The 18,311-nt window shown below is 41.0% G+C and overlaps 1 protein-coding gene across 1 annotated transcript in view; it reads left to right on the top strand.

Moving 5' to 3' along the window:
* Positions 1-8,618, top strand: part of LOC122558255 (hepatocyte nuclear factor 4-beta-like) — a 71,977-nt gene extending 63,359 nt beyond the window's left edge. Inside the window, exons 7-10 of the mRNA XM_043706633.2 lie at positions 4,376-4,528; positions 5,689-5,925; positions 7,680-7,802; positions 8,188-8,618. Of these exons, the coding sequence (XP_043562568.1) occupies positions 4,376-4,528; positions 5,689-5,925; positions 7,680-7,802; positions 8,188-8,327 (653 nt within the window). The 3' untranslated portion in view covers positions 8,328-8,618. The remainder of the gene's footprint in view (positions 1-4,375; positions 4,529-5,688; positions 5,926-7,679; positions 7,803-8,187) is intronic.
* Positions 8,619-18,311: the final 9,693 nt, after the last annotated feature.

Below are 18,311 nucleotides of genomic sequence, written 5' to 3'. Positions count from 1 at the left end.
ATAAAGAGTCATAGACAGGAGTTTTACAGACGTGGTCACACTCAAGGTTCAGGTAAAAAAGATGGGTAACCACTAGAAGGGATAGACAGGCAGTGCAGTAGAACCTGTGGCTATTGCCCTCCCAATAAATATACTGTGTGGAGGGCATTGTCTACCAGGCAATGTGAAAATGAAGGATAATAATGACAAAATTCATAAACTTTGGATGACAAGCAAAACTGAGAGCTTAGTCAAAATGAAAAATAAGGCAGCGGTAAGGTTAGAGAACTGAAGACAGACAAAGCACTCGAAGAATAGAAAGAAAGCAAGGAAGAACTTAAACAAGGAGTTGGCGGCCATGAAATATCCTTAGCAAACAGGAAAATCACAAGACACTTACGCATTTATAAGTAGCAAGAGGGTAGCTGGGAAAAAGGTAAGTCCCCTCAAGGACAAAGGAATTTATGCAAGGAACCAGAGGAAGTGGGTAAGGTGCTTAATGAATACTTTACATTGGAATTCACAAAGGAGGAGGACTGGTAGATGTTGAATTTAGAAAGGGATATGTTGATATTCCAGGGTTCGACAATATAAAAAAGGAGGGGGAGATTTTGTCTTACAAACATGACTGAGTATTTTGAGGGAATGACAAAGTACATTGATGTGAGCAGAGCAGTGGATGTTGTCTATGTGGACTTTAGTAAGGCCTCTGACAATGTCTCTCATGATACCAAAGATGAAGTCACATAGGATCTGTGATGAACTGGTAAGATGGACATAGAACTGGTTTAGCCATAGAAAACAGAGAGTAGTTGTGGAAAGGTGTTTCTGACTGGAAATCTGTGATCAGTGGTGTTCCTCCGGTATTGGTGCTGGGACTCCTGTTTTTTGTATATATAAATGATTTGGAGGAGAATGTATGTGGCCTGATTAGTAAGTCTGCAGAGGACACGAAGATTGGGAGAGTTGCAAAAGGTAAGGAGGATTGCCAGAGGATACGGCAGAACATAGATAGGCTGAAGACTTGGGCGGAGAAAAGGCAGATGGAATTTAATCTGGACGACTGTGAGGTATTGCAGATTCTAAGAGCTAATGCTGGAAGGAAATACACAGTAAATAGCAGTACCCTTAGTAGCATCAACAGAAGAATCTAGGCTTACAGATCTACAATTGCCTGAAAGTGGCAACAAAAGTGGATAAGATGTTCTTGAAGTCACATGGCATGCTTGCCTTCACTGGTTGAGGCATACAGTATAAAAATTGGTAAGTCATGTTGCAGTTTCTCGAACTTTAGTTAGGCCACATTTGGAATATTGTGTATAATTCTGGCCACCACACTACTGGAAAGATGTGGAAGCTTTCGAGAGGTACAGGAAAAGTTTACCAGATGTTGCCCAGTTTGGAGGATGTTGTGGGCAAATCAGCACAAGTTACCTTTAATTCAGCCACTGAATAAGAAATGTTACAGCCAACCAAGTATTGAAACAATGATTTATATTTTATTGCATGTAGCAACCAAAATAAGAGTCCCCAAGTGAACAAGTTAAACTTCAGAACTCAATTTGGCTATTATATGATTAATGGTGGAATTTAACTAAGATTCCACCCAACAGTGTCAGTCTCAGGATGTCCAGAATACGATTTTTGTGCTGTGTTGTTCTTTGAAGTTCGGCTGAAGGAGAGTTCTGGTGTTGGATTCTTATATTGTATAGTTGTCCTTCAGGTTTATGTTGTGATATTATTAATGATTCTTCAGATTGTTTCATCCAAATTATTGACTCCTCCTGTGAAACCATCAAGTCTGCAGCTTGCCTTCTTATCAAGAAATGTTTCTTGTTACATTTGGCCGTAACTCTCTGAAATCACAGCTCTCCTGTGATTAACTCCTTAAAGTTATTCTACAGATCAATTAGTTGTCCTTGTGGCATGAGGCAGCCATTCATAAAGCAATTGATAGAACTGTTTTGTTGCTGTAGCTTTGACTCCCTCTTCTCCCAGACATGGCTAATTACTTTCAATCCCCTGTATAGTTCTGTCCTTGTCCCCTAATACAGCAAACTTTATTTTAAGCGACACCTTATAAATTGGCACTCTCAATAAGCAGGTAAAAATTATATTCCTTAAGTACCACAGGTTTACTGTAGTATTGTGACCTCCTTACTATCCAAGTAGTCAGATCAGGATGCGAGTGAGAAGGCTCTCTGTCAGTAAGTTTTATTTAAGGCAAAGTTACATTATTATTTGTGATAATGCTGTAAATAAAGAATAACAGTGATGTATATCGACCATGCATTACTTTTCTGTGCCTTATGGTTGTCTTACATTGATTATATGGACATCTGATTCAACCAGAATATTTGATCAATTGGCACAATACTGTCCAATAGGTATCAGTTAATGAAAAGTTTGGTTTATTCCAGCTAAAATTATTGCTGATCCTTTTGTGTGTAACAGTTTATCTTTATTCATTCTTTCAATCTGTGAAAAATTACTAAAAGTTCTGAAGTTTACACTATCACAAGTGTGTTAGCTTTGAGGATACATTGGACAAACTTGGTTTGTTTCATTTGAACATCAGAAGCTGAGGAACAATCTGACAGAAGTTTACACAATTATGGAATGGATAGAATGGACAGTCAAGAGTATTTTTTAATTACTGGGGGGCATAGGTTTCAGGTAAAAGGGGGAAAATTTAAACGAGATGTGAGAGGCAGGTTTTTTTTACACAGTACGAGGTAAATCCCTGAAATGCACTGCCAGAAAAGGTTGTGAAGGCAGATACATTATCAACAGTCTAAGAGGAGTCTTGACAGATGTATGAATAGGCACGGAATAGAGGGATACTGACCACATAGAGGCAATAGGTTTTTCATTTAGAAAGGCATCATGTGTTGGTACAAGCTTAGTTCTTTATTCTTTTTTTTAGAGAATTTGAGAGGATAAAGTTTTGTTAGAGCACAAATTTACACCACATCCTATTCAGAGAAAGCACAACTCCTTCTTAGAAGTATAAGCATCGTTCCATTCTTTGTGAAACTTTTCCACAGTTCTTTTCTAACACTCTAATTTGAAAGTCCACTTTGAGGAAGGCTCAGCTGGCCATGAATCTTAGTAAACTTTAACGGTGTGTTCATTGTAATAAGCTATGGTTTGCTTCTGCTGCTCGGCACACAAATAGTCCTGTCAATGGTGATGCATATGACCACTCCTGGTGATGGATGTTGAAATCCTTCAGCCAGAATTATTCTGTGCCCTTACCATTCTCAGTGTTACTTTCAAGTGTTTTTCAGCATGGAGGAGCACTGATCCATATACTGAGGGGATGTGGTAGGTCATAATCACTGGATGCCATGATACCTCATGGGATCTGGAGTGAATGTCGAGGTTGCCTGGGGAAACTTTCTGCTGACTGCATGTTACTGTGCTGCTATCTCTGCTGGGTCAGATATGCCAGTTGATCAGGACATTCCAAAGCTCGGTGATGGTGGTACCTGGGACATTGTAAGTTATGATTCACTGACCATGACTGCGCTGGGCTGTTTCTTGATCAGTCTGTGGAAAGGTTTTGGTCCAAGCCCAAGTTGTTGGTAAGGAAGACAATGCAATATCGTTGGGGCTGGGTTTGTTGTTCTCATTTCTGGTGCCTCAATCACTGTCAGGTGATTCATCTGGTTTCATTACTTCTTTAGACTTCTGGCATTTTGTTAAAACTCCACCATTTCAGAGAGCATTTAAGACTCAATTATATTGTGGTGAGTCTGGAGTCACATGTAGGTCGGGCCAGGTAAGGGGGGCAGATCTCCTTCCCTAAATTACATTATTGAAACCCATGGGATTTTCTGACAGTCGATAAAGGTCACAAGATCACCATTAGGTGAGATTTTAATTCCAAATTTCAACGATTTCAAAGTTCACCATCTGCCGTGATGGGACTTAACCTACTCGTTAGGTTGAGCTCTTGATTATTACTCTTGTGACATTACCACGGTCCCACCAAATAGAGAACATTTAAAAAATATCTGCAATATGTATATTTTATGAAAAGTATTGTTGTTTATATTGCTCCATGCAGAAGATTATAAACTTCAAGAGCAACTGTAACACAGTCACTATTAGTACACATCATTGTTAAAAAAACAATGGTTTGTCAATGCTGCTCTTGGCCCTCCCTGCATGCTCCTCTTACATTCTCATTCATGATTAACAACACTTCTTAACATTTTCCATACATTGGATAGATTGTTAAGTTTGATGCAAACTAGACTATTTGCATTTATAAATATAATCTATATGTTGACTGTTTTTAAATGATTTTCAGATATGTTTAAAGATGTTCAATTATATTAGTTTTGTGAATTGAAGGTACATTGCTAATAAAATCCACCCTTTTCTACAGGAAATGATTACATCATTCCCAGGCACTGCCCAGAGTTAGAGATTATGCGTGTTGCAAACAGGATTCTGGATGAACTGGTGAAACCATTACATGACCTCCAGATAGATGAGAATGAATTTGCTTGCCTCAAAGCTGTGGTATTTTTTGATCCAGGTAAGTGTCTTTGTTGATTAAACTATGTTTAGGTACCAACATAGCTCAATACTTATTATGATCCCAGACTCCTGGACAAAATCAAACCCTAGAACATGCTGGAAAACATATTAAGTCTGGCAGCATCTGTAGAGAGAGAAACAGAGTTAACCTTTCAAGTCTGGCATGACTCTTCTCACAACACAGAATGAAATCTGATTTCTCAGATCAGTTTTTATATGAAGAAAATTTAACATGGTGGTCATGTACTGAAATATAAGACCATACAATAAAGGAGCTGAATTAGGCTATTCAGCCGATTGAGTCTGCTCTGTCATTCAAGCGTGGCTGATATGTTTCTCAAACCCATTTGCCTGCCTTCACCCTGTAATTCTTGATCCTCTTACCAATCAAGAACAGTCTATCTCTGTCTTAAATACACTCAATGACTTTGTTTCCACAGCTCTTTGCAGCAATGATTTCTACAGATTAACCACCTTCCAGCTGAAGAAATTCCTCCTCATCTCAGTTCTAAAGGATCATCCCTTAACTTTGAGACTGTATCCATAGGTTCTAATCTCTCCTAGTAATGGAAATATCTTGTCTACATCCACTCTAACCAGGCCTCTCAGTATTCTGTAAGTTTCCCCCTCATCCTTCTAAATTCTATTGAGTACAGATCCAGAGACTCAAACACTCCTCATATGACAAGTCCTTTATCCCCAGGATCACTTTTGTGAACTTCCTCTGGACCTCCTCCAAGGCCAGCACATCCTTCCTTTGATACAGGACCGAAAACTTCTCACAATACTCTAAATGAATATTTTCCATCCCAAATTACCCAGAGGACAGTTAACAGTCACCCACATTGCTGTAGGTCTGGAGTCATGTATAGGTTAGACCAGGTAAGGAAGGCAGATTTCCTTCACTAAAAGACATTAGATGGGTTTTTACAACAATCAACGGTGCTTATGTGATTGCCTGGATGTTAAGGTAGGAGTAACAGTCTACGAGAGAGAAGAACTTAGTGAGACAATTGTTTGTTTTCTCATCTTTAATTATCACCCTTATCTAACTTTAAATTGCTTGTAGTTATCCATTTTTCATCAAAAAGTACAAATGCCTCTAAAATGTAGTGTTTTATACCTAAGTGTTAATTTTCTGTAACCTTTGTATCACAGATTGCAGGGGTGTTAGTGATTCAGCAAAAATCAAAAACATGCGATTCCAAGTGCAGGTCAACCTGGAGGATTATATCAATGATCGTCAGTATGACTCCCGTGGACGATTCGGTGACATTCTCCTACTTCTTCCATCACTGCAGAGCATCACATGGCAGATGATTGAACAAATTCAGTTTGCCAGACTCTTCGGAGTGGCAAGAATTGATAATCTTTTGCAGGAAATGTTGCTGGGAGGTGAGAAGCTGGTTTTATTTTTAGTTATAGACTGTTAATAAGACTAAGCTACTGTGTCACCTAATTTGTGTAACTCATGGTGAAACAATCTGTTTATACAGTATAAGGAATTTCCATTACCGTACAATTAATTATAAGCTGTTCCTATGTTAAGTGTTGATGAAAAGAAATTCAATAAAAATTGGTGAAAATAGAAAGTTGGGCCCATGAGTGGGAGGGGGAGTTGAAATGTTGGGCCACAGGGCAGTGTGGTTGATTGGTGCGGGTGTCCCAGAGATATTCCCTAAAGCGCTCTGCTAGGAGGCATCCAGTCTCCCCAGTGTAGAGAAGACCGCATCGTGAGCAACGGACACCCGCACCAATCAACCACACCACCCCGTGGCCCAACATTTCAACTCCCCCTCCCACTCAGCCGAGGTCATGGAGGTCTTGGGCCTCCTTCACCGCCGCTCCCTCACCACCCGACGCCTGGAGGAAGAACACCTCATCTTCCGCATCGGAACACTTCAACCCCAGGGCATCAACAGTTTCCTCATTTCCCCTCCCTCCCACCTCACCCCATTTCCAAACTTCCAGCTCAGCACTGTCCCCATGACTTGTCCGGACTTGTCCTACCTGCCTATCTTCTTTTCCACCTATCCACTCCGCCCTCCTTCCTGACCTATCACCTTCATCCCTTCCCCCACTCACCTATTTTACTCTATGCTACTTTCTCCCCACCCCCACCCTCCTCTCTTTTATTTCTCCACCTTTCAGGCACTCTGCCTGTATTCCTGATGAAGGGCTTTTGCCCGAAACGTCGATTTTACTGCTCCTCGGATGCTGCCTGAACTGCTGTGCTGTTCCAGCACCATTAATCCAGAACATCCTGACAGTATCAATGGGTCAGGGGATTCCAGTCCTCTTTGCAGGGAGGTGAGAATGTCTCTTTTGAAACAATAAGGTGCTTCCATTGTTCCTGTCCTGGGAGTGATGTCATTGGTGGTGCCTCTCCGTCTGACCTGTTCTTCGTGTGGCTTTGGTATTGCTGTGTTATGAGACTGCCCTCAGGGCTTTGGGACAGCTGTGTTGACCTGGTATTGTTAGTGTGTTTGGGGAAGTGTATTTCCTTGTCTACGAGTGCTGTATGGTTTCACTTGTCAGCCTTTTTGGTCACTGCTGAGGCATTTTGCGTGTTTCTGGTATAGTTTGATCAAGTTTGCTTTCCTATGTTCTGTGTGGGCCTATTATGTGTAGGCAGAGTGGCAGATCTTTTCCCACACCTCTTAAGATGGGGATGAGGAGAATTTATTTTCCTGAGATGGTCAATGGAATGTTTTTCCCTAAAAAAAGTGGACGACAGTCATTGAATTTATTTATGACTGAGCTGAACTTTCGACAGACAATGGAACCAGGAGTTTGAGGAGCAGACGGTCAAGTGGAGTTGTGAACACAATCTATTGAATATAATCTTACTGAATGTTGGAATAGGCTCAAAGGGCTACATGGACAACTCCCACTATGTCCTTTTCCTATCCTATATGAATAGTTCACATACTGTGTCTAAGTTCAGGGCTATAAGCATTATTTGTTTTTCTTTAACTCATCATGGGTGAATACTTTAAAATAAAGTAAAGCAAGTGGGGTCATCTGACTGATGATTATGAAAAAGCAACCAAACAGGACTGGTATTCTGTCACATTATGTTACCTAAGCCTACTTTATAGCTTCTTTCTTTTAGAAAATTTTCACTTTATAATCTTTATTTGTCACAGGATCCACAACTGAAGTAACTCAGTATCCACACTCTGGACATTCTGGTCTACTTCACAATCCTCTAAGTGGCCACGCAGTGATTACAACGGGTGTGCCTTCAGCAATCCATCATGTTCAGATCTGTAAGTTTCCTCACTGGAGTTTGACAGAAACTACTCTTTTTAAAATGTCCGAATTTGAAGAGTACCTAATGCTCCTTTAATATTTCACTAATACTTATTTTGAATTCTGCAGTCCACTTTTATTGAAAATTAAGGGAAGGTATTGTTAATAATCTTGATGGCATTCACCCTTCCAGATGGGATGACCATGGTTATTACCGAGAGGTGATTGCAAATCTTTTTAAATGAATTGCAAGTGATACAATCAGAAGGAATTGAAGATTTTCAATACTTGAACCTTTTTTTTGGAATATGCAGGAAGTTTTCTTGCGCAAGAAGTTTACTATTTTGGAGGTTTCCAGATTGACAATGGCATTTAATCTGAATTAATTTTTCTTCCTTGCAGCATCACCAGAGACACCACTTCCATCACCATCTTCTGGTTCAGGAAATGAAGAATATAAACTGCACCCTGTTGCTCAGATTCAGACACCATCTGCACGTATGCTGCCTCAAACCATCACTCCCAAGCGGGAAATATTGTAAAATAACAAAATTAATGTAATCCCACACTGACCCTGTGCAAAAACATATACCAAATTATAACAGGACTTCTCCAAACCACAAATGTCAGTTAATATGGAAGTGAAACAGCAATATGTGTTGTGAGCTGTTATATACTGTGGTTACAAAGAGAATGATCAATAGTTTTCATACCACCTCATATCATTAATACGTACAGAAGTCAAAAGTGTGGAAAAATATCAAATATGTTTATATACTATTTACCTTGAATTTCCTCTGTATTAAAACCGAGAGACACATAATCGAGCACGATCATAGAATTTTGGGTGTAAGATTGTTATACTCAGAAGTCCAATGCACTCAAATTATTAAAACTGTCTTGCAAACTCTCAATCTGAACCATAAGTCTATCCATAAAACTGGCTCTGCCCATAAATTAAGGGGAGATGAGAGTAACTGCCATTGACATCAAGGCAATATTCAACCAAGCATGGAATCAAGAAGTTCCAGCACAACTGGAGTCAATGGGAATCACGGAGAAATCTCAAGGCTGGCTGGAGTCACAAAGAACCATGGCTGTGATTGTTGGAAGTCAAACACTTCAGCCTAAGACATCTCTGCACAAATTCCTCAAGTTAGTTTCCTAGGCTTAGCCAACTTTTGCAGCTTCATCCATGACCTTTCCAATGTCAAAGAAGTGAGGAAGTTATGCTTCAGGGCATTGGAAAACAACACACCTTGAATGCTGTGTGCAGTTTTGGTCTGCCTTCTTATTTAAGGAAAGATGCAAACGCTTAGGAGGTAGTTCAGAAGAGGTTTACGATATTGATTCCTGGAATGAGTTAATTGTCCTATGAGGAAAGGTTGAACGGTTTGGAATTGTTTACTGGAGTTTAGAAGTGAGGAGCAACTTGATTGAGGTGTACACGACCCTGAGCTGTCTTGACAAGGTGGAGGTAGAAAGAATGTTTCCTCTTGTGGGTGTGTTTCCAAGACTGAGACACTGTTTTCAAGTTAGGGATCGCCCTTTCAGGACAGAGATGAGGAGGAAGGTTGAGCAACTTTGGAACACATTGCCTCAGAAGATGTTGGAGGTAAGGAATATTTTTAGTGGAGAGGTGCGAGCTAGGAAAGGAAATGGTTATCAGTACTAGGCGGGAATGTGAAATCTGAAACACAAACAGAAGAGCCATGATCTTTTGAAATATAGAATAGTCTTGAGGGGATGAATAATCTACATTGGTTCCTATTTCATATATTCATAGGAACTACATTACTGTGTTTTTAATGTTACTGGGTCAATATCCCAGAACTCTATAACAATAACAGAAATTGCTGGAAAAGCTCAGTAGGTCTGGCAGCATTCATTAGAACCAGGCCCGAAACGGTCACTCTGATTTTTCTCCACAGGTGCTTCCAAACCTGCTGAGCTTTACCAGCAACTTCTGTTTTTGTTTTTTATCCTAGAACTCCCTCCCGAACAGCACTATACCTAAACCCATGATCTGCAGCTGTTCTAGAATGTAGCTCACCACCTTTTAGAACATAGAACATAGAAAAATACAGTACAGTATAGGCCCTTTGGCCCTCGATGCTGCGCCGATCCAAGCCCACCTAATCTACACTAGCCCACTATCCTCCATATGCCTATCCAATGCCTATTTTAAATGCCCATAAAGAGAGAGAGTCCACCACTGCTACTGGCAGGGCATTCCATGAACTCACGACTTGCTGAGTAAAGAATCTACCCCTAACATCTGTCCTATACCTACCACCCCTTAATTTAAAGCTATGCCCCCTCATAATAGCTGACTCCATACGTGGAAAAAGGTTCTCATGGTCAACCCTATCTAAACCCCTAATCATCTTGTACACCTCTATCAAGTCACCCCAAACCTTCTTTTCTCCAATGAAAACAACCCCAAGTGCCTCAGCCTTTCCTCATACGATCTTCCTACCATACCAGGCAACATCCTGGTAAACCTCCTCTGCACCCGTTCCAGTGCCTCCACATCCTTCCTATTGTATGGCGACCAAAACTGCACACAATACTCCAGATGCAGCCGCACCAGAGTCTTATACAACTGCAACATGACCTCAGGCCTCCGGAACTCAATTCCTCTACCAATAAAAGCAGTACGCCATATGCCTTCATTACCGCACTATTTACCTGGGTGGCAACTTTCAGAGATCTGTGTACATGGACACCAAGATCCCTCTGCTCATCCACACTACCAAGTATCCGACCATTAGCCCAGTACCCCATAAGACCATAAGACCATAAGACATAGGAGTGGAAGTAAGGCCATTCGGCCCATCGAGTCCACTCCGCCATTCAATCATGGCTGATGCGCATTTCAGCTCCACTTACCAGCATTCTCCCCGTAGCCCTTAATTCCTCTAGACAACAAGAATCTATCAATCTCGGCCTTGAAGACATTTAGCGTCCCGGCTTCCACTGCACTCCGTGGCAATGAATTCCACAGGCCCACCACTCTCTGGCTGAAGAAATGTCTCCGCATTTCTGTTCTGAAATGACCCCCTCTAATTCTAAGGCTGTGTCCACGGGTCCTAGTCTCCTCGGTTAACTGAAACAATTTCCTAGCATCCACCTTTTCCAAGCCATGTATTATTTTGTACGTCTCGATTAAGTCTCCCCTTAATCTTCTAAACTCCAACGAATACAATCCCAGTATCCTCAGCCGTTCCTCATATGTTAGACCTGTCATTCCAGGGATCATCCGTGTGAATCTCTGCTGGACACGTTCCAGTGCCAGTATGTCCTTCCTGAGGTGTGGGGACCAAAACTGGACACAGTACTCCAAATGGGGCCTAACCAGAGCTTTATAAAGTCTTAGTAGTACATCTCTGCTTTTATATTCCAACCCTCTTGAGATAAGAGACAACATTGCATTCGCTTTCTTAATCACGGACTCAACCTGCATGTTTACCTTTAGAGAATCCTCGACTAGCACTCCCAGATCCCTTTGTGCTTTGGCTTTATTAATTTTCTCACCATTTAGAAAGTAGTCTATGCTTTTATTCTTTTTGCCAAAGTGCAAGACCTCGCACTTGCTCACGTTAAATTCCATCAGCCATTTCCTGGACCACGCTCCCAACCTGTCTAGATCCTTCTGTAGCCTCCCCACTTCCTCAGAACTACCTGCCTGTCCACCTAACTTCGTATCATCGGCAAACTTCGCTAGAATGCCCCCGGTTCCCTCATCCAAATCATTAATATATAATGCGAACAGCTGTGGCCCCAGCACCGAACCCTGCGGGATACCGCTCGTCACCGGCTGCCATTCTGAAAAAGAACCTTTTATCCCAACTCTCTGCCTTCTGTTAGACAGCCAATCCTCAATCCATCCCAGCAGCTCACCTCGAACACCATGGGCCCTCACCTTGCTCAGCAGCCTCCCGTGTGGCACCTTATCAAAGGCCTTTTGAAAGTCTAGATAGACCACATCCACTGGGTTTCCCTGGTCTAACCTACTTGTCACCTCTTCAAAAAATTCCAACAGGTTTGTCAGGCATGGCCTCCCTTTACTAAATCCATGTTGACTTGTTCTAATCAGACTCTGCTCTTCCAAGAATTTAGAAACCTCATCCTTAATGATGGATTCTAGAATTTTACCAACAACCGAGGTTAAGCTGATTGGCCTATAATTTTCCATCTTTTGCCTTGATCCTTTCTTGAACAAGGGGGTTACAACAGCCATCTTCCAATCATCCGGGACCTTTCCTGACTCCAGTGACTCTTGAAAGATCTCAACCAATGCCTCTGCTATTTCCTCAGCCACCTCTCTCAGAACTCTAGGGTGTATCCCATCGGGGCCAGGAGATTTATCAATTTTAAGACTTTTTAACTTTTCTAGCACTATCTCTTTCGTAATGGCAACCATACTCAACTCAGCCCCGTGACACCCTTTAATTTTTGGGATATTACTCAAGTCTTCCACTGTGAAGACTGACGCAAAGTACTTGTTAAGTTCTCCTGCTATTTCCTTATCTCCCATCACTAGGCTTCCTGCATCAGTTTGAAGTGGCCCAATGTCTACTTTTGCCTGTCGTTTGTTTCTTATGTACTGAAAGAAACTTTTACTATTATTTCTAATATTACTGGCTAGCCTACCTTCATATTTGATCCTCTCCTTTCTTATTACACTCTTTGTTATCCTCTGTTTGCTTTTGTATCCTTCCCAATCTTCTGATTTCCCACTGTTCTTAGCCACTTTATAGGATCTCTCTTTTTCTTTAATATATTTCCTGACTTCCTTTGTCAGCCAAGGTTGTCTAATCCCTCCCCGGTTAATCTTTCTTTTCTTGGGAATGAACCTCTGTACAGTGTCCTCAATTATACCTACAAACTCCTGCCATTTTTGCTCTACTGTCTTCCCGGTTAGCCTCTGCTTCCAGTCTATTTTAGTCAGTTCCTCTCTCATGCCCTCATAATTACCTTTATTCAACTGTAACACCATTACATCCGATTTTGCCTTCTCCCTTTCAAACTCCAGACTGAACTCTATCATATTATGGTCGCTACTTCCTAAGGGTTCCCTTACTTTAAGATCTTTTATAGAGTCTGGTTCATCTTTTTGTTACTCTTACCAAAGTGAATCACCTCACACTTACCTACATTGAACTCCATTCGCCACCTTTCTGCCCAGCTCTGCAACTTATCTATATCCCACTGTAACCTGACACATCCTTCTTCACTGTCAACAACTCCACCGACTTTCGTATCATCCGCAATTTTATAGGCCGATTTAATGATAGGCAACACAGGTAACCCTAGCCAGTGAAGCTCACATCCCACAAGTGAATACAGTAGTCTCTGACATTAGTTTCCCATATTTGCACTCACTCTGAAGCTCTTTCAAAATTACGACTGGATTTTCTGAGCTGCAGCAGAAAAGTGCAATGCTTCTAAAGTTTAATCAGATTTGTTTGAGCACCTAAAAGAAAACAGTCAGAGACTGAATCATGTTTTGGCTTTTTGTTTGCATACATTTTTTATGGTATTTCACACATTGAAATGGAAAAGCTTCCCTGATTGCAGGTTGCTAAGCATGCATGTCTAATGTGCATGAATGATGTTTAAATGAGTTGAAACTTTAAGTTTCTTACATGGCAAGAATTTAAGAACATAGGAACAGAAGTAGGTCATTCAGTCCCCTTGAGCCTGTTCCGACCTATGAGGTGCAATCAACATTTTTCTTTCAACCAGGAAATCTGAGTGTAACTAAACATGGCACAATGGATACGTTTTCGAGTCTAACTTCATGATTGTGCTCATGGAGTAAGTTCAAGCCCATTATATTGTATTGTTTAAGAAAAGTAAAATTGAGAGCCTCTGTAAAGTATTTGGACAGAATTTTGTGCATCATACCACTGACTTTGTTCAGTGATCAAAGACCTGCAGCATTTTAAACAATTTCAAATATTTCACAGATTTATTTAATAAAATGAAAATCAAAAAAACATTTTGTACGTAAATCATGTGGCATTATAGTACTGTATTACTGCCACACTGCATGTAGTTAATAATTTCATTAGGGCTTTCCTTGAGCTTTTTGGATAGCTCATCTGCTTAAGGATGCGAGAATCACAATCCCATACACCAGGAACACCTTAAAATCAAATGGCTTTGCTTCGCTGACTTGTTAGGCTCACAGATTGGTAGTCATGCAAACTCTTGGATAGAGAAGAACATCTTTGTACCTTTATCCCAGCAAGAAATCAGAATGTACAGGAAATGAACAGAGCAATTCAGGCAGCATCTGAGGAGATGCTGCCTGAACTGCTGTGCTTTTCCAGCACCACTCTAATCTAGACTCTGGTTTCCAGCATCTGCAGTCATTGTTTTTACCTAGGAAATGAACAGAGAAAAGAGGACAGCGAAGGGAGAATTAAGAGAGGCCAACATGCCCCACGGACTCGTAAATTGAATTGCTTCATTCACATCAGGGTTTCTTTTGCACAGTGTTTGAAGAGAGAGGGAATATCAGGATGATGCTGTTTTTCTAGGAGCAACTGTAATTTATTTTTCAATAAACTTAGAGAGAATTTATCACAATTTTCTAATGTAGATATTAACAGCAGCAAAAAATACATTATGTCAGCAAATTAATGCCTGCAATCAAACAAAATAAATAAAGGCCCAGATCATTTTTGAAACTGTAATCTTCTGCAATCTCAATAGGTCTCCAGTGATGTTGTACACTACGGCCTCCGTAATTTATATCATCCGAAATCTCATTGAGATTCATGCCTTTAATGCAGCTATTCTCTTCTTCAGTTTTGGCTTTTTTTCCAAAGACATTATTATAAAAAATAAAATCATGAAATATTGCATGAATTACAATGGAATTTTTTTTTCTCATAAATATATTTATTTGCAAATTTTTTTAACTTTACAAACACATAAAATTATTAAAAAATACAATCAATCAATAACAAATATCAGCAGAATAAAAACAAAAAATCCCCACAAATTACAATACAACTACTGTCTACTAACTACTAAGTTACCCTATAATACAAAACAAACCCTAACACTGTGCAAAGCAACAACAAAAAAAAAGAAAAGCAAAAAAAACAAATAAAAAACCACAAAATACAGAATAGCTATGCTCGGCACAAAGCTCCCAAACAAAGGAATGGGAGCACTGTATATATACCCGTATTAACTCAGGAGACACCCCTCTAGGGCCCAGGGCTTGACAAATCTAACAACCTGGTTAGACAAATGCCCTAGTTAACTGACAAATCTATATCCAAATAACTCAAGTAGGGCTGCCATGTCTTGTAAAGATGGTCTGTTGTGTGGTGCACCCATGTTTGCAAAAAGGTCGAAGGGAATGTTCCATTCCTATCTCCATTTTAACCCTCCTGTTTTCGCAACCTTCATACCAATACAATTCAGAGTAAAAGCTCCGAAAAATCTCATAAATCTTTTTAGCATCGTACGTAATGGATTGGGGAGCACGCTTTTTCTTAGTCAGGTACGCTAAATACTTCCCTGGCCTATCCCCATATTCGAACAGCCTTTGTCTAGCAAAAGCAAGTTCCTTCTTTGCGTTTTGTGTTAGTATTGAATTCAAGGCAGCCCGGAGGGCCGTGATTCGCTATAGCTTAGTCACTGAAGGCCGCGCAAAATGTGCCACTTCGGCGGCTTTCAACCACATCTCAAGTAGACGTTGCTGTTCCTCCTTCTGTCATTTCTGGCTAGCCGAATAGAAAATAGCTAATCCCCGAGCCAAGGCCTTAGCAGTCTCCCATAGCATGGATGGACTACCAGCCGTGCACCAGTTGATAGTCAAGAATTCCTGCAACTCCTTCAAAACGTATTCCACAAATTTGGAATCCTTAAGGAAAAAAGGGTCCAAACGCCAGTACCGCAAACCTAGCCCTTCGTTCTTGGCCTTAACCTCCAAATATACTGCCATGTGATCAGAGATCGCTATATTCCCAATTTTACAACCCATAATCAAATCCAGAAGGGCCAAGGAAGCCACAATCCTCGTGTAACATTTATGTGGGTTTGAAAAAAAGGTAAAGTCTCTGCCGGTAGGATGAAGACGTCTCCAAATATCCATCAGCCCCAACTCCTTGCTTAAGTCAACCACCTGCTTGGCCTGCGAAGAAATAGTTGGGGGCCTACAAGGCATCCTGTCCACTCTTGTATCCAAAAGACAATTAAAATTCCCCCCTATAATAATGTGCCATGTTCCAAAAGCACTCAACTTAGAGAAAGCACTAATCAAAAGTTTGAGGGGATGCGCCGGAGGGTAATAGACATTTAAAATGCCATATTCCTCCCATGTATTAGGGCTTTAAGTATCACAAACCGTCCCTGCTCATCTTTCACCTGCCCTAATAATGTGAATGGCAGATTTTTCTGGATAAGTACAGCCACTCCCCTACTTTTAGTAATAAAGGATGAAAAGAATACCTGGTCATAACCCCCCCTGTTATAATTTCAGGTGTTCCCCATCATCAAGATGGGTTTCCTGCAACAAAGTGATATCAACCCTTTCCCTCTTAAGGCTAGAAAACACTTTTTTCCTTTTAACAGGTGAATGACTCCCCTTAATGTTCCAGGTGCACCATTTAATAAGACACTTAGCCATATCCCCTTTCAGAGATCCTTGAACCCCTCGGAGGGAGAATCCTGCTTACAAAGTGCCGAGCATAAGTAAATAAAGACTCATAGAATCGAAAAACTATATGCACAAAAACTACTCTAGCATAACTTTAAACAACTATTACTACCAAAAAACTAAAAAGAAAACCAACTATAAAACCTTGAATGAAAAACTCTTCCCCCTGTCACTTAGGGGGCAATCACCCCATCCATCCCCTCCTTCACAGCTCCTTTAAACCTGGACTGTGCCCCAGCCTTAGGCCAGAAAAAAAATCAAGGAGATGATCCTTAAATCCACAGAAAATGACAAAGTCAGGATGAGCACTCCACCCACCCCTGGCTTCATGTCACCCATACTTGAGACTAAAAGGGAAACAGAACAAACAAAAAAAAAGGGAGACAACAAAGAACATTCACAAAATTGCCCAACAGAAAATCCAGTTATTAAAAAAAAAGGAACAACTTATTCCAAGGTCTTTTCCCCCCTTTACAAAAAGGAAATTATTAGACCGAAAGAAAGGAATTAAAAAAAGGAAAAGAAAACATGGGGAAAGATAGAAAAGAGAACAAACATTAACCGTATTCTTCAGGCCAATCCATCTATTTTAAAGTGTCCACAAAACCTTTGGCTTTATCCGCTGAGTCAAACATATAAATTGAGTCCTCGTGGCTGAAACGAAGTACTGTATATTATCTCATGGAGTACTGGATGTCCAAGTTCCTCAGCCCCTTTTTAACTTCATCGAAGGATTTCCTCTTTCAAATTATAGCTGCAGAGAAATCCTGGAAAAACATGATTTTTGACCCCTTGTACAGCAGTGCCTGCGGATCTTTTCCCAGGGATCTGGCAGCTTGTATGACTTTTTGCTTGTCCTTATATGAGTAGAAGTGCACTAGGACCGGGCCGGGGCGCTGCACTGGGCCTGACCTGTGCACTGTAACCTGATAAACCCTTTCAATCTGTGGCCTGCTGGACTCGATGTGAAGTCCCAAAAACTTTGGCAGCCAGTTTTCAAAGAAGCTGACTGACTGCTCACCTTCCTCATCTTCAGGGAGCCCGACAATTTGGAGATTTATCCTCCGACCTTGATTTTCGAGGTCATCGGTATGGTTTCGCAAAGCCCATACCTCTCACTCCAGCACCTGGATCCTACAGGTTGAGGACTCCATTGCAGCTTCCGAGGCCTTAGTTCGACCCTCCATCTCCTCCAGTCACTCCCCAAAACCCTGGACCTCCTGCTCATGCTTCTGCAGCATGGATGTAATAGGTTGGATCTGGGCACGAATCTCTCAATCGCAGCCCCAACTTTCAAGGTAAGTCTCTCCATCGCTGCAGCCAATTCCTGAGAGTCTGTCAGGTCAAGGGGGGGTTCAGGAGAGGCTGCTGTTGCTGCAGTCTCTGGTGTGGTAGGTGCTGCAGGGGAGTGTCCTCCCTGCTGCTGTTTGCACGCTCCTTTTCCCTTTGGCATCTTTCCCACTCCCAAATATTAACAAATATGTAATCTGTAATGTTTTAAACTAATAATTCCACCACATAAGTTGGCCAGGGATGGCCAAAAAAAAACAGTATGGCTTGGTTGTTAGGCAGAGCTGTCCACAGCAGTTCTACAGAATCGCCGCCATCTTGCCGAGTTGGAAAATATTTTTAATGCAAACTGTGTACTTAGATTTTTACCTAAACCTTGGAACGCCTGTCGACCAACTCTAAATTAAAACATTCACAACATAACCTTATTCAGTACAGGGACGCTTGAGTTGCTTCTACAACAATTGAACATCCACTGGTACCAGCTGAAAACTTCAGATGAAATTGCTTATTTTGAATTTCTTTTCTTTTGAAACCAATTTGATTTTTA

This window comes from Chiloscyllium plagiosum, unplaced genomic scaffold, assembly GCF_037043375.1.
Source record: "Chiloscyllium plagiosum isolate Xiang-an unplaced genomic scaffold, Cpla_swu_hap1 HiC_scaffold_17, whole genome shotgun sequence".
Classification (NCBI taxonomy): Eukaryota; Metazoa; Chordata; class Chondrichthyes; order Orectolobiformes; family Hemiscylliidae; genus Chiloscyllium; species Chiloscyllium plagiosum.
This window is presented reverse-complemented; position numbering and strand designations above follow the sequence as displayed.